Source organism: Channa argus, chromosome 19 (assembly GCF_033026475.1).
Source record: "Channa argus isolate prfri chromosome 19, Channa argus male v1.0, whole genome shotgun sequence".
NCBI lineage: Eukaryota > Metazoa > Chordata > Actinopteri > Anabantiformes > Channidae > Channa > Channa argus.
Window position 1 is genome coordinate 9,148,221 of NC_090215.1, and position 12,954 is coordinate 9,161,174.

General features: G+C 37.7%; 2 protein-coding genes across 13 annotated transcripts in view; one reads left to right on the plus strand and one right to left on the minus strand.

The window, feature by feature from the left end:
* On the minus strand, positions 1 to 12,060 carry pign (phosphatidylinositol glycan anchor biosynthesis, class N). 4 transcript variants are annotated; one of them, XM_067486394.1, is made up of 29 exons: positions 11,686 to 12,060; positions 10,745 to 10,996; positions 10,459 to 10,580; positions 10,266 to 10,364; positions 9,988 to 10,094; positions 9,579 to 9,703; positions 9,288 to 9,418; positions 9,051 to 9,170; positions 8,834 to 8,874; positions 8,292 to 8,351; positions 8,030 to 8,122; positions 7,798 to 7,853; positions 7,410 to 7,488; positions 6,921 to 7,103; positions 6,656 to 6,795; positions 6,256 to 6,355; positions 6,057 to 6,149; positions 5,447 to 5,538; positions 4,885 to 4,990; positions 4,687 to 4,795; positions 4,425 to 4,527; positions 4,196 to 4,298; positions 3,764 to 3,850; positions 3,450 to 3,505; positions 2,516 to 2,591; positions 2,088 to 2,161; positions 1,262 to 1,304; positions 1,059 to 1,111; positions 1 to 909 (listed from the first exon to the last, which is right to left on the minus strand). In XM_067486394.1, exons 2-29 carry the CDS (start codon positions 10,969 to 10,971, stop codon positions 786 to 788), a joined length of 2,802 nt encoding a protein of 933 aa, XP_067342495.1. In that variant the 5' UTR covers positions 10,972 to 10,996; positions 11,686 to 12,060; the 3' UTR covers positions 1 to 785. The 4 variants fall into 4 exon arrangements, 3 of the variants coding, with proteins under 3 accessions (XP_067342495.1, XP_067342497.1, XP_067342494.1); XM_067486396.1 differs by having other exon boundaries at positions 11,649 to 12,060; XM_067486393.1 differs by lacking the exon at positions 11,686 to 12,060 and adding an exon at positions 11,414 to 11,642.
* relch (RAB11 binding and LisH domain, coiled-coil and HEAT repeat containing) overlaps positions 12,053 to 12,954 on the plus strand; it is a 34,738-nt gene continuing 33,836 nt past the window's right edge. For all 9 annotated transcript variants that reach the window (XR_010911735.1, XM_067486384.1, XM_067486386.1 and 6 more), the window contains exon 1: positions 12,053 to 12,600. Coding sequence is in view for 8 of the 9 variants with exons in the window: in XM_067486384.1 (XP_067342485.1) it covers positions 12,153 to 12,600 (448 nt within the window). In the remaining variant the exon portion in view is untranslated. The remainder of the gene's footprint in view (positions 12,601 to 12,954) is intronic.

The window sequence follows — 12,954 nt, forward strand, 5'->3', positions numbered from 1 at the left end:
TTAACATAAAAACTTTTTATTGCCATATTCACAATATACTCCATCACATTTCCCAACACAGGAAAGTTGAGAAAAACTCCATGTATGCAAGGTGACACTATAGTCCGAGGGATCGGAGTTTGTCCAGTTCTGTGCATGTAAAACAGCAAACATTAGCCTACAGTGTCTCATCTGATGATCTGTTACACGATTAAAAGTTATCAAGGTACCATTCTTTGGTGGATCATAAATCAGCACCCTTGGCAAAGGCATAATTGAAAGTCAAACATTCAAATGGCCTTAGTCAGTTCATCAATGATTAATGCAAAAAACAATAGAGAAAAAACAGTGCGGTGCAGAATTAGTCTACTCTGGTAATGTCCTATTGGAACCATTTATCTAAACTTTAAGAGTTTATCACTTAGGACAGCCTCAGTTATTCTTTGTTATTATAAGCCCTGGCATAAGGTACATATCTGTAGTAGTAGGCTTGCATGTCATTTTTTTGATATGTGGTAACTTTTCCTTAAGTAGATCTTTGGAGATGCTTTAGACATCTGATATTTAAGTACATATATAGTCCATATATACTTCTATACATATATAAAACAATTTAGCCAAGTAGTGTACATTTTGCACAGTATTATACAATAATAATACATAATACAATTCCAAATGTTTAGAAACAAAACAAACTTCAAAAAGACAAAGATAAATGGAAGATATCAAAGAAAAAGAAAATATATACTAAACATCTGGTTTAACCTGTAGTGTGTAAAAATACATGCAAACATAAAGACATTCATTTAGGGGAAGTGTATCTTAGCTCTCCTCCGTAGAGTAAGTCTTCGTGATGTGAGAATGTGTGTGACAACACTAAGCAGCATCAGGAAGATGGTCATTGACATCACTATCACATAGTGGCTGATGCTGCAAATAACAAAGACACACATTTCAAATTTTTCTGGGCCAGTATGTACATAACAGACAACATTAAAACGATGATTGTAAGATAGCATGTGTGTGTTTGTGCATGCATGAGTCAAATTATTCATTAAGAGTTCTCGCAGTTAACATACCTTGTGCCAATGTCCAACCAGCTGCCGTGATCCTGCACCAGGAAGAAAAAGTGCTGAGGAGGCAAAGAGTTCAAGTTAAAGATTTACTATGCAATGTTCACATTCTGTTCAATTACCAGAATAGGGAGGGAGAGGAAAAAGAAGGAATATCTCAATGCATCCTCAGCCCAACTTATAGGCAGTGCCTTTAAGAAATGCCTTACCAGAGCCATTAAGTCAGAGATGACCAGGACAATGAGGAACAAACTGAAAGAAAACAATGAAAGAAAAGAATGGGGGAAGGGAAGCATTGCAGGTAAGTAATCAGTCATATAAAACACCCAAAACAAATATTTACATTGTACACAGCACAGACTGCAGATTTACACCCTCTTTGCACAGACTAATAGCACAATTTAATCTGAAAGGTTAATAACTATCCATCTTTAAACTGTTTTTTTGGCTTCTGCTGCCTACAGGCAGTGATGCAATCAGTTTTGACACCAGAGATGCTATGTAACTAAGTACATTTACTCACTGCTGTACTTAAGTGCACTTTTAAGATACTTGTACTTTACTGGAGTATTTTTGTAATATGTTACCTTTACATTTATTTTACATATTTAATTGCTAGTTACATTTTGCAGATGTAGAGTCTCATAAAATATATTCAGCAAATATATTATGACATATTATTAAAGATTAACCACATGTCAATACATACAATAGTTCCACTTTTACCAGCTGCTGTTCCACACCATGTCGCTATAGTAACACATCTTTGTTTATTTATTACTGTACATTTGTTGCCAGGTTTTTCAGATTTGAAAGTTTGTTAAACAAATGTGAACTTGACATTGTAGTTTAGTACTTAGTTTTCCTTGGTTAAAGAAATTGAAGTGGTACTTCTACTTGCAGTGGAGTACTTTTTAACGCAATCACTTTGATTTATTTAATGTGTGTACATCTATCATCTCTGTCTGACACCAAATGCAGAAGTTATTGTTCACATGAGCAAGACAAGAAGCAGAAGGCTGCATGAGGAGTTACCTTCTTGATGAGAGCTGTGTTGCAACTTGGATGGTCTCAAATGTACACATTACTATTATGAATGGAATTATAACCTGGAAAAGACAATATATAGACTTTTAGAATTTAATTTATAGGACCTTAGACATTTTATTAATTGATAATGATGCTGGTAACCTTTTTCTGTCTATTACCAATTAGTAGTAATGGTGTAGTAATTTGTGTTAGACAAGTAAAAAGCAAGCCGGATGAAAGGTCATCACTGCAGATTATAAAATAAGCGAAGAGAGGCAGATTTAAAAAAGCTTAGATGTGTTTTTGACAATGACTATGCAAAGACTGTAAGATTACATCCCCTTTTGGACACCTAGTTGAGAGAAATTTACATAATGGAAAACATGCAGATACACAGCCAATATCATACAAGTAAAGTGTTTATAATATGGTACCTTCCACATCATTAGCCCTCCCATGATAAAGGGGTTGAAGACAGTCGAGAAACAGTAAACAGATGCTGGGTCAAAACTAGACAAATGAGGAGGAGAAGGAAGCAAAGAATGTTCTTCATTAAGTCTTCGCAAAGACGCTGACTTGGTGAGAATCTATACTGATTTCATGATGTACAAACTGACATTATGTATCTTGTGCAATTTAAAAATGTATATGAAGCACAAATGTACGCACTACACAAAAGATTAGCTGGTCTGAACTATTTAACTAATTCACAAACGGTATGAGTCAGAAAGCATATTTCCTTCCTCTATTCAAATAATAGACTGAGAGACTCATACCCTGCTCAGCCACAAAGCCCCACTACCCTAAACACAAACTTCCTGCCATAAACACACACGCACACATGCACTCCAGCCCCGACAATAATACCACCCACTGGTTTGAATATATATATAAAAAAAGATTTCGGTAAAACATACCATAAATTAACTAATAAACGCCAATGTATGATTATGGGTTAACCACCTGTCAACACACGTAAAGTGGTCACAGGTACTTTTTATTAATTGCTGTACATGTATTGCCATTAATTAACATGATCAGTAATATTTAAAATACATAGTTTTTGATTGCACTTTTGCTTTTGTACTTAAATAACAAATTAAATGATGTACACACATAATATGCTAAGAAAATAATCTGCTAAGTAAAGTGCTACTTGTAGTGGGACTGTTTTAGTTCAATATTTGAATATAGTGTCACCTCTGCACACACATTCTGCTGTGTCTGGAGCATTGTACCCACAGACTGCTCAGAGCAGCAATGCTGACCCTTGTCCTCCATGACATAAACAAGACCACCAGTGTTAATGTTGTGGCTGATTGGTATACATTATACACCGGTTACACACACATCAGAAGGCATACAAACCTGTTAATGGAAGCTATGTTCCCAGTGCCAAAGAAAGCTGTTATTACAAAAAACACCTGAAGAAAATGACTAGTCAAGGAAAGTGCTAAATCAATGTTAAACCAGTCCAGTATTTGCCATTATACAAACATCAATGAATAAAATATATATAAAATAATAGGGATCATCTATTCTAACATACTGTAGTTTGGCCTGAACCTTTGAGAAAGAAGTAGCCTACTAATTCCAAATGACATGTACAAAAAAGGTGCTTCCATTTCGGTATTTTTGTGTTTAAGCTAATGACACTGTTGCAAAAAGTCTAAAAAGGATACAAAAAAGTAAGATCTTCTGATGTCATCCAACTTCAGTTGTCGAATCCTGGTGATGTCAATGTTTGCAGAGAAGTCAATAATGGAGAGCTGGAAAAAAATAAAATAAAAACACAAAAATATGTATACATGTGTGCAAACACCAATTAACAATTGTTCAAACACACACCCGAACATGACAAACATTTAAACCAAACACTATTAAATTAAGTACATTTTCTTGTTTTGTAACATCTGGATTAATGGAGAAAAAAACTATTTTTTCCATTTGAAAAGAGAATCCAGTGTCTGTACAAATAGCATTACATGTCATTAAAACCTTAATAAACACTTCAAAATAGACACCTTGACTACTGAAATCTGCATCTTTGCCATGTAGTTTGTGCTGCATGTCCAAATCTTTCACGTTTTGTAACAAGTGTTTTATGGTTTTACCTCTTGCCTGCAAGAGACTCCCTGAGCAAGCATAGCTTCCTGTTCAATGTTGATCCACACAAACATCAACCAAGATAACACAGGGGGGAACAGCGCCTCTGACCTAGGTTGGACAGAACACAACACATTCAAATTTCATCATTGCGTGGATTTTACTATTACACTCTACTCAGACAAATGCTATGCAAATGCTAGCTGCATGTTATGTGTATGTAATGTCGTTTGTTACCCAGTGCTGAGCAGCAGATATGTGGCAGTGAGAGAGAGGAATATGCTGAGGAGTCGATGGAAAAGACGTGTAGAGCTAAACAATGGAACCAGCATAGAAGATGCTGAGAAAAGAGAAAAGACAGAAGGGGATATACTGAAGTGATAATCTGATTTACACAAAACTGAGCATAAATACACAAGTCTCATAACGATCTTCCTTGCAACTCCTGAGGTGATGCATTTTTACTCTATGCACCTTGTTCTCATTCACACCCACCTACCTAACGTGGTCCAGCTAATGATCTGATTAAGAATTGGCAGGCCTTGTTTCTGCTGTAGACTGGAGTGTGTGAGGGACGGCACGTATGCACACACTGCCACATGGAGCATCTGTGGAGTTTGACAGGTAATAATTTATTTAAGAATTTGCAGTAGCAAAAAAAACCACAAGCACACATCATGACATGCACAAGAGTTACCTGGATGACAAACTGCTGTCTGCCACCAAGGTGCAGTGGTGTTCTCTGTCGTGATGACCAGAGGTAACAGGCTGAACTGAAGACAGTAAGTAGACCTGCACAGGTACTAAGGGACAAAAAAAATATGTTATTTAATTATTATAGCCGTGTTTATCTTGTGCAGTTTACTTTTCCACAAACATTCTGAATAAATATACTGCTGTTGATTGAAATTATATATGAATTGGATTCTCTGGCCTTGCCTGCTTCTCAAATAATCACATTTTTTCCAATCTCAGGACATTATCCTAATGATACCACCTGTGTAATGCCTGAAAGCCAATTCTGACTAAATGAAGATTCAAAATTTGTATATAGTGATATAGAACAAGCATGTTGTATTGTTATTCCAGCCATATTGCCTATTCATACAAATGTAACCATTCTGCAATGATAATAAACATAGCCCAAGTACACAAAAAAGTCCTAACTAAGTGATGTGTATCTTGTTTCTGAGGTTTGCCATGGTAACACGGTGTGGTAAACTTTCTGATAAATCTAAACAAATAGAGGAAGCACTCACACCAGATGTATGTTAGGCTCTCTACCCACAACTGGCATCAGTGGAAAAACAGCCAAACACAGACAGCCCAGAAGCCAGTTCAGGGATTGAAACTGCAAGGTAATAGATAAAATCAAGTTCAAATGGTCACAGACTGGGTGTCAGTGTATAATTCAACAAACCATTAATCCGACAGCACACTGGAATCAAAATATGGGAAAATTGCACTGCAAACAGCATTTTTGTGTGTCACTAATTGTAACAATTTTATTCCACTTATTAATTTTCAAAGAAAGTAAAAGATCAATTATTGTAAGGGCCAATAAAGAAACAAATACAGATTTCCATTCTGTACTTTGGATTTTACTTTTTTATTTATTTTTTCAATCACATCCATTCCAAATTATTTGTGCATGAGAAAGGCAAAAATAAGCCAATGCTTTATTAGAATTTCCTACTTTATTTAGTTAAATGTTACTTGCGTTTAGTTACATTTTATGGAAAACATCTCATATTCGCAAACTTCCTGGAAGGGTTTCCATCTTATTTCCCCAGTTATGGAAATAAACATATTTAAATAGCAGGATGTTATCAGGTGTAGCTTGACTGCAGGAATAATAACTTTGGTTACCTTGGCCCTGGAATAAAGTCCTGATAGAAAGGGCCAGAGACAGAGAACAGCCAGGCCAACAGTCAGCATGGCACGATGGAAGAAACTCACCACCTGGGGGCAGCAAAGATAAACTTTCGGCTTTTTTACAGAACAAAGAAACCTCAAACAGTATATTCATGTAAAAAATCTCTATACATTCTGCTTTAAAGACACCTACCAACAGCTCAATTCCAAATGCCACAAGCACAAAATACCCAAAACATTTCCAAAGGGGCAAAGTGGGAGCTGAGTGGATCAAATCGGTTAGAGTTCCAGACCTGAAATGGATTATAAAGTAGATTATTTTTCCTGCAATAAAAGGGAAGAAAGAATTAAAAGAGAAAGGTCTACTCTTTCATCCATCATGAACATTACTTCAAAGGATTTAATTAACAGGGATGCATTAACAAATATGTGCGATGTAAATGAATGAACTGATCTTCCTGTGATGTTTGTTGATGCATTTTGAACAGTTTACAGGAACTGTATGAGTGTTTAATTAAACTGTAATCTATGTGTACTGAGGTGTTTCCTGTATTTATCTATTTAAAATTTTTGTAAAAGTGCGAGTTACTCACTCTTTCAGAACAGAGTACCATACTGGGACAGGCAACAGGCAGTAAATATAGTAGGTGACAGGGCTCCTTTGGATAAACAGGAACACAGTGATCACCACTGTCACACACATGCACAATCTCCACAGCGTAAGGTTGGGATTCTGTACAAGCCCACATACAAAAGCATGATCAAAAATGCAACTTAACTTTAAGACATTCAAATTTCATTAACTTGTTTTGAAGGAAGAAGAGACAAATTGAGAGGTATTACAGAATATTCCCTGACCTGTCTGAGAAGATTGGGATATCTGTTAAGGCTGGTATGAGTCTTCAGTATTACTAAGGCAACATATGAGGTCCAGCCTACAAATCCCAGAACCACACTGCAACCTAGAAAGAACCTGTCATAGGTGTGGTAGTAAACCAGGCCCTCCAGAGAATGGGATATCAGAGACTGGCACAGAGAGATCTGACAAGAGAACAAAAAAAGAGAGTATGGAGTCATCTGTTATAAATGTAGGTTCATCTGACCTTTCAAGAACTGTCCCATTCTATTTGTATTACACTGTGTGTATTTAGTTTGTAATTATGTATATATTATGCATGTATTTAACATACAACCATAGACAGCCCTGCACCTTACTGTGAAGCTTTTTATTAGATTATCCAACAACCTGCACTAATGGACAATGAATTGCAGTATATTACTAGTGCTATTCAGTGTAATTCAGTCCTATACAACATAAAATGCAGTTATCTCTTCCTCGATACTCACAGTGTCCTTATACTTCTCCAGCTTAATCAGTATTTTTGCCTTGTGGCGGAATTCTGCTTGTTTCGACTCTGAGAGTTGTCTGGAAATGGGAAAAAATAATTAATAACAATGGGATTAATTGAATTTAAATTATGGCATAAATAGCTTCAATACATGAGCAGTGCTTCATTTGTCTTAATCACTACACAAGCTCTAAGTACTATAAACACAGTGAGGTGCTTAATATTTGCAGATTCGAGCGACAAACAATTTTAGATTTTCCCAGCAACACCCATCTTTTTCATACTCTTACTTTTCTAAGAGTTAATGTACATTACATTACCTCTTTCTGTAATGAACAATGAAATCACATTATTAACTCACTTCACTTCAGTACATGTGAACTTACTTGTAAGGGGTGAAGAGAAAGGACAAAGTTGTCTCCTTTTTCTGGTCCATTTTCACCTATAAAAATGTGTGTAGGTCAGTCACCATATGTTAGAGACAGTTATCTTTACAAGCGTGTTAGCACAGTTTACAACTCAAAAACTGGCAAGGTGTTTAAACATCAGTAGTTCCCAACAGTTACTCACCAACATACTGTACAGTATTAGTATTATCTTAGTGGCTTCCTGTCATACCTTAAACTGCTCCAGTACTTGGATAGCATTATTGTACATGCTTTCTGCCTTAAACTGGTCACTGTTGTTAAGGTAGGAAAGAGGTAACACACCCTAAGGAGACACAAGTACACTTTAATTTTAAACACTGAAATTATGATTCTATTACCCGACTTATTTTCACAGCAACAGAAACGTAAGACCATTTTACAACTATGGAAACATAATAACATGAGAAGGACTAGAATATTTTACTTTGCCTTTGGTTTATCTCTGAACTTACAACTGAGTTGACAGGAATGGGCACACCAATGAGAGAAGCCATGAGGGGAGCAATGTCAGCCTGCAGAAAACAACAATAAAAGAATTTCGCTTACAGGTACCTGTTTTGTTATACAAAAATGTTTTGTACTGTATATATTAGGAGAATTTCACACAATGTAAATGTATATTAGTTACAAGAGACAGTATTGCACAATTAGGATGATGACTGACCTATGTTTCATCTCTACATGGCATGGAATATATGAAGAATTCATCAGCACCATCAGGAGTTCATAGTAATCTAACAACTAGTACCCATATTTCTTTTTTCCCCCTATATTTCTCTTAGAGTATATTTCAAATTGTCCTCATTGAGATCTGTTTCCTATGCTTGTAAAGTTCTCTTCAAAAGGCATTTGAGACTATTTAACTTTAAAATTATAAAAGAAGAAAATAAATCCTTTACCATGGCAATTTTACCCAAATATGCAAAGAGAGAACATGCAAACACAAAATCAAACCTGTTAGCTTATTTCTGCTGTGTCAGACCACAGTTCTTACCTGACTGACATCAACCCTGCGAAGGTGCTCGAGTTTCCAATCTGAAAGAAACAGATTGAATTTAAAAAAAGAATGTAGACTTAATAAAGTCCACATAAAGTACATCTTAAATCTCAAGCTTCATATAATTTGCAAAAATAAAATCTCTAAGTTAGTTTAAGAGAATGACAGTCCAAATGTATTGCTTGGGAGATAAGTAAGCTGAGGAATTTAACACCTTGCAGGTATTGATCGTTGTATGGTTGGGGTCCAGTGACTCTCTGGGCATTGTGAACTCCAGCTCCCCATGCCACTAAAGGAGTGAGTGTCTCAGAGGGATGGCCTGCACCATGAGAACCTAGAAACACACACAAAACAAAACATGCACAAACTGATATATCCAAACAAAAAAAGAAATGCTATAAAGGCTGAAGTAAATTCACATCCCTTTAATAAAATCATACAACAGTATTACCCCAATTTGTCATGCCATGATCAGAGGTGAACACATAGGCTGTTCTGCCATCATAACCAAAGAAGTCTTCTACTATAGACACCAGCTCAGCTACGCCAGAATCCACTAGACCAATATTGTCTAGGTATTCCCTAGACAAAAGATACATACAAGATAAAGATACCACCACTTAACTGAATACTTTGGATAAATATATGAATTTGATTTCATGATGCATACAATCATGAACAATACCATGCAAACAAAATATGTGTTTGCCATGTGATACACACATGGCAAACAACAACTTACTGTGAAATGGGCCTGTGAGCATGTCCATTTGTGTCAAGGCCCAGTAAATGCAGGAAAAAGATATTCTTATCCTCTAACAAACTGGCTCTCAGACTTGAGTTGGACTTCGCTGACTGAAAGAATGACTGTTAGGAAGAAAAAAATAAACGTAGCTTAACCCTTTCATAAAGGCAATGTGTAACTCCATACCATTACTGTGGGAGTCTGGTCTTACTATACATTGACTCCTATTATCCTAAAAGCTTCAGCAGCCCACTTTAATGACCCCAAGTGGCTGAGCATTTTATGTTTTGCAATGCTCAAGTTGCTTATTTGGCCACAAATGACACAAAAATTAAATTTTAATATTTTTTAATTACAGTTAATATACATAGAATCATCATTAATGTTAGTACTTCCACTACCATACTTTGACTTGCGTGAACACCCAGGTGTCCAGCTTAGAGGCATCTGCGGAGGCGAAGTCCTCCTCCTCTGCGGGGTAGGTGTAGGTGTACACATGGTCTCCATTGGCTCCTGTAAAAAGCACAGCATAATCTATGTGAAGTTTTCAAATGCTGTTTTAAGATAATGAAAACACTCAAGCAGTGACGACAACTTTTTAAAATGTCATACAAAAAGTGGTGTTATTATGCTTGTATTTATGCACATAAATGTGTTGTATTCTTAGTTTGTTTAATTTTGTACCTTTGGCAAACATAGGCAGAATATCAGGGCTGCCCCAGCACCAGGTGTGTCTGCTCTCATTAAACACTGAGTCAAATTCAACTGGGTTCTCCTTCCAGCCTGAACACAAAGGTACAACAAAAGGTCAGTGCACTTGCAGTCCAAAACAGAAGCATGTGAGAGCTTTAATGAACATGCACAAATGAACGCCTACCTTTAGCAACAGCACTAACATCCTCATAGAAGCCAGCAATCAGAGCAACATGACCGGGACGAGACTCAGTGGGAACACGGGTGTGTGACACGCCCCAGGTACCCCTCTCCTCTATCACACTCCTGATATTAAGAATAACACACACATAACCATAGTAACAGTCACAACTACAAACACTAGGTAACAACAATTTCCCTGCAGATAAATACAGTTTCCACTACTGTCTAATTAACTCAGATTCAAGGACACCCCAATGATGCTTCCTACTCTGTACAAGTTTCCTGACCTCAAGTAAGGGGCCCTCGATGAGCCGTTGGGGAGTGGGCTGAAGAGGCTGTCTGCTCTGAGGCCATCAGCCACCAGTAACACCAGCCTAGAGGCAGGGGGTGCCAGCGATATGACCTGGGGTGTCATGCCGTGGACCAGGGGTGAGGTGAAGTAGATGTCAAAGATAGAAAGGAAGAAGACCACGTGGACTGTCAGTCCAACCAAGAAGAAGATTATCATCTTCATTTTTAGTGTCAACACCACGCAGGATCTGCAGAACAACTTTGACAGTTATAATCTGCACGCAACAAGGATAATTGAAAATGTCTTCGTACTTTGTTTCTTTGCAATAACTTGGTGTGGCAATAGAAATTCCATGTGTTGGAAGATAAAATAATGTGAGAACAATACAGAAATAAAGAGAATAAAATTGACAGGCAAATATGGACAAAGGTGTCTTGTGTCCTACTGTCAATCCATCGTTGTGACTCAGGTGTCACTTCTCATACAAAAGGTTGTTTTCTAAATGTTCATAACATAGACTTCTGTAGGTCAGTGTGCTAAAATAAGGACTTTTATACATATTTCATTGGCCTATATTCCAGAGCAGGTGGGTCAGGTTGACTGTCAATAAACTGAATATGAGCGTCACTTAAAAAGCATTTGCACCTTCCATGTACCTTCTTACCTCTATGTAAAGTTACCGTAATCCAAGGGTACAAACGGAGAACACAGTATCGCTGATGAATGAACATCAGGTAATCGCCTATTAAGCTAAGGTACACTGTGTCTAGCTTTTATTTTATTTTAGTAGATAAGCAATTATATATACAGAGAACCCGGCAGATTAATTCTAATTCTGTCGTACACAACAAGTTCAACGTAATCTTTAGGTATATGCTTATACAAAACCATCTACCAACCTAAAGAAATAAATAATGTAGCACCATGAACACTCACTTCCTTGTTTTGACTTGACGTTGGACGTCGACGTGTGCACTGTACAGCGGAATTGTGGGTACTGTAGTTAAAACAAGCGGGTTTTCAGGTGTATACTAAAGCTCCGAAATTCTTGAAATAAAATTGTTTTAGTTCAGTCATATAACGATTTGCGTTAAGTGTATTATTCCTGATTTATTTCCACAGCGTATGTATTTTATAATAGTTTAGCTAGGATAGCCTTTTGCTGTCAAATATCCCCTGCATAGATACCCTATGTGTATCCAATATCCAATCATTTCCTAGTATCCAGTGAAGTAGGCGGGCTTATAGATAACTTCCCTAGAATTTGTCCAATCATAGTTTGACATTATTTCCGTTTGTCAAAACTACTGACCAAACCGTAGCTAGCTTGGTATCCATTCAGCAAGAAGTGGGTCTGATTAGCTTAGCTAGCTTATATTGCTAAAATTCTTTATAGTGCAAACATGGCGTCGGTCAATCCGTTTAATCTTAGTGATTCAGAGGAAGAAGCTGAACGACGCCCCAATGAAACAGTTGACACAGAGAGAAGCCCAAGTGACGGGGCGCCAGGGCCACCGCCAGGAAATCCTTTCTCCCCGTCTGCAGACGCTGAGCGTCCGACGCTCCTGCTTGCTAGCAACCGGACGAGCCCTAGCGGTGAGGGCATCTTGGTCGCGGCCCCCTCTGCTATGGCAGGCAGCGCCGAGACACGGCTATCAGTTGATGTCATTGCCGCCCAGCTATTACGAGACCAGTACATCCTCACAGCTCTCGAGTTTCATACCGAATTGCTGGAAGCAGGCAGAGAGCTCCCGAGACTGAGGGATTATTTCTCCAACCCTGGCAACTTCGAGCGACAAAGCGGCACTCCCCCTGCCAAAGACCAGGCACTCGGACCTGGAGGACCACTGAGTAAGTAGCCGCTTGTCACGTCGCTGTCAACTATTTAACCTTATGTCTTAATGCTGAATTATACAGGCTTAGCCCACCAGGGAAGGTTAGCTAACATTAGCTTCCAAGATTGGACCAATCGATTATGAGTTATACGCTTGCTGCACCTGCCAGGTCTAGGGCCCAGGGCCAGCTGTCAGGTTTTGGCAGTCAGTTTTGACACCCAGACTAACGTTAGAGTATCAAACAATGCTAGAAACGAAATAGCTATCTTGATATTACATTAACATATATCACACTAGTTGTTGTTAACAGATGGGGATGAATGTGTACTTTAATGACAGGCCTGTATTAATGGTCACTCTACTGGAATTG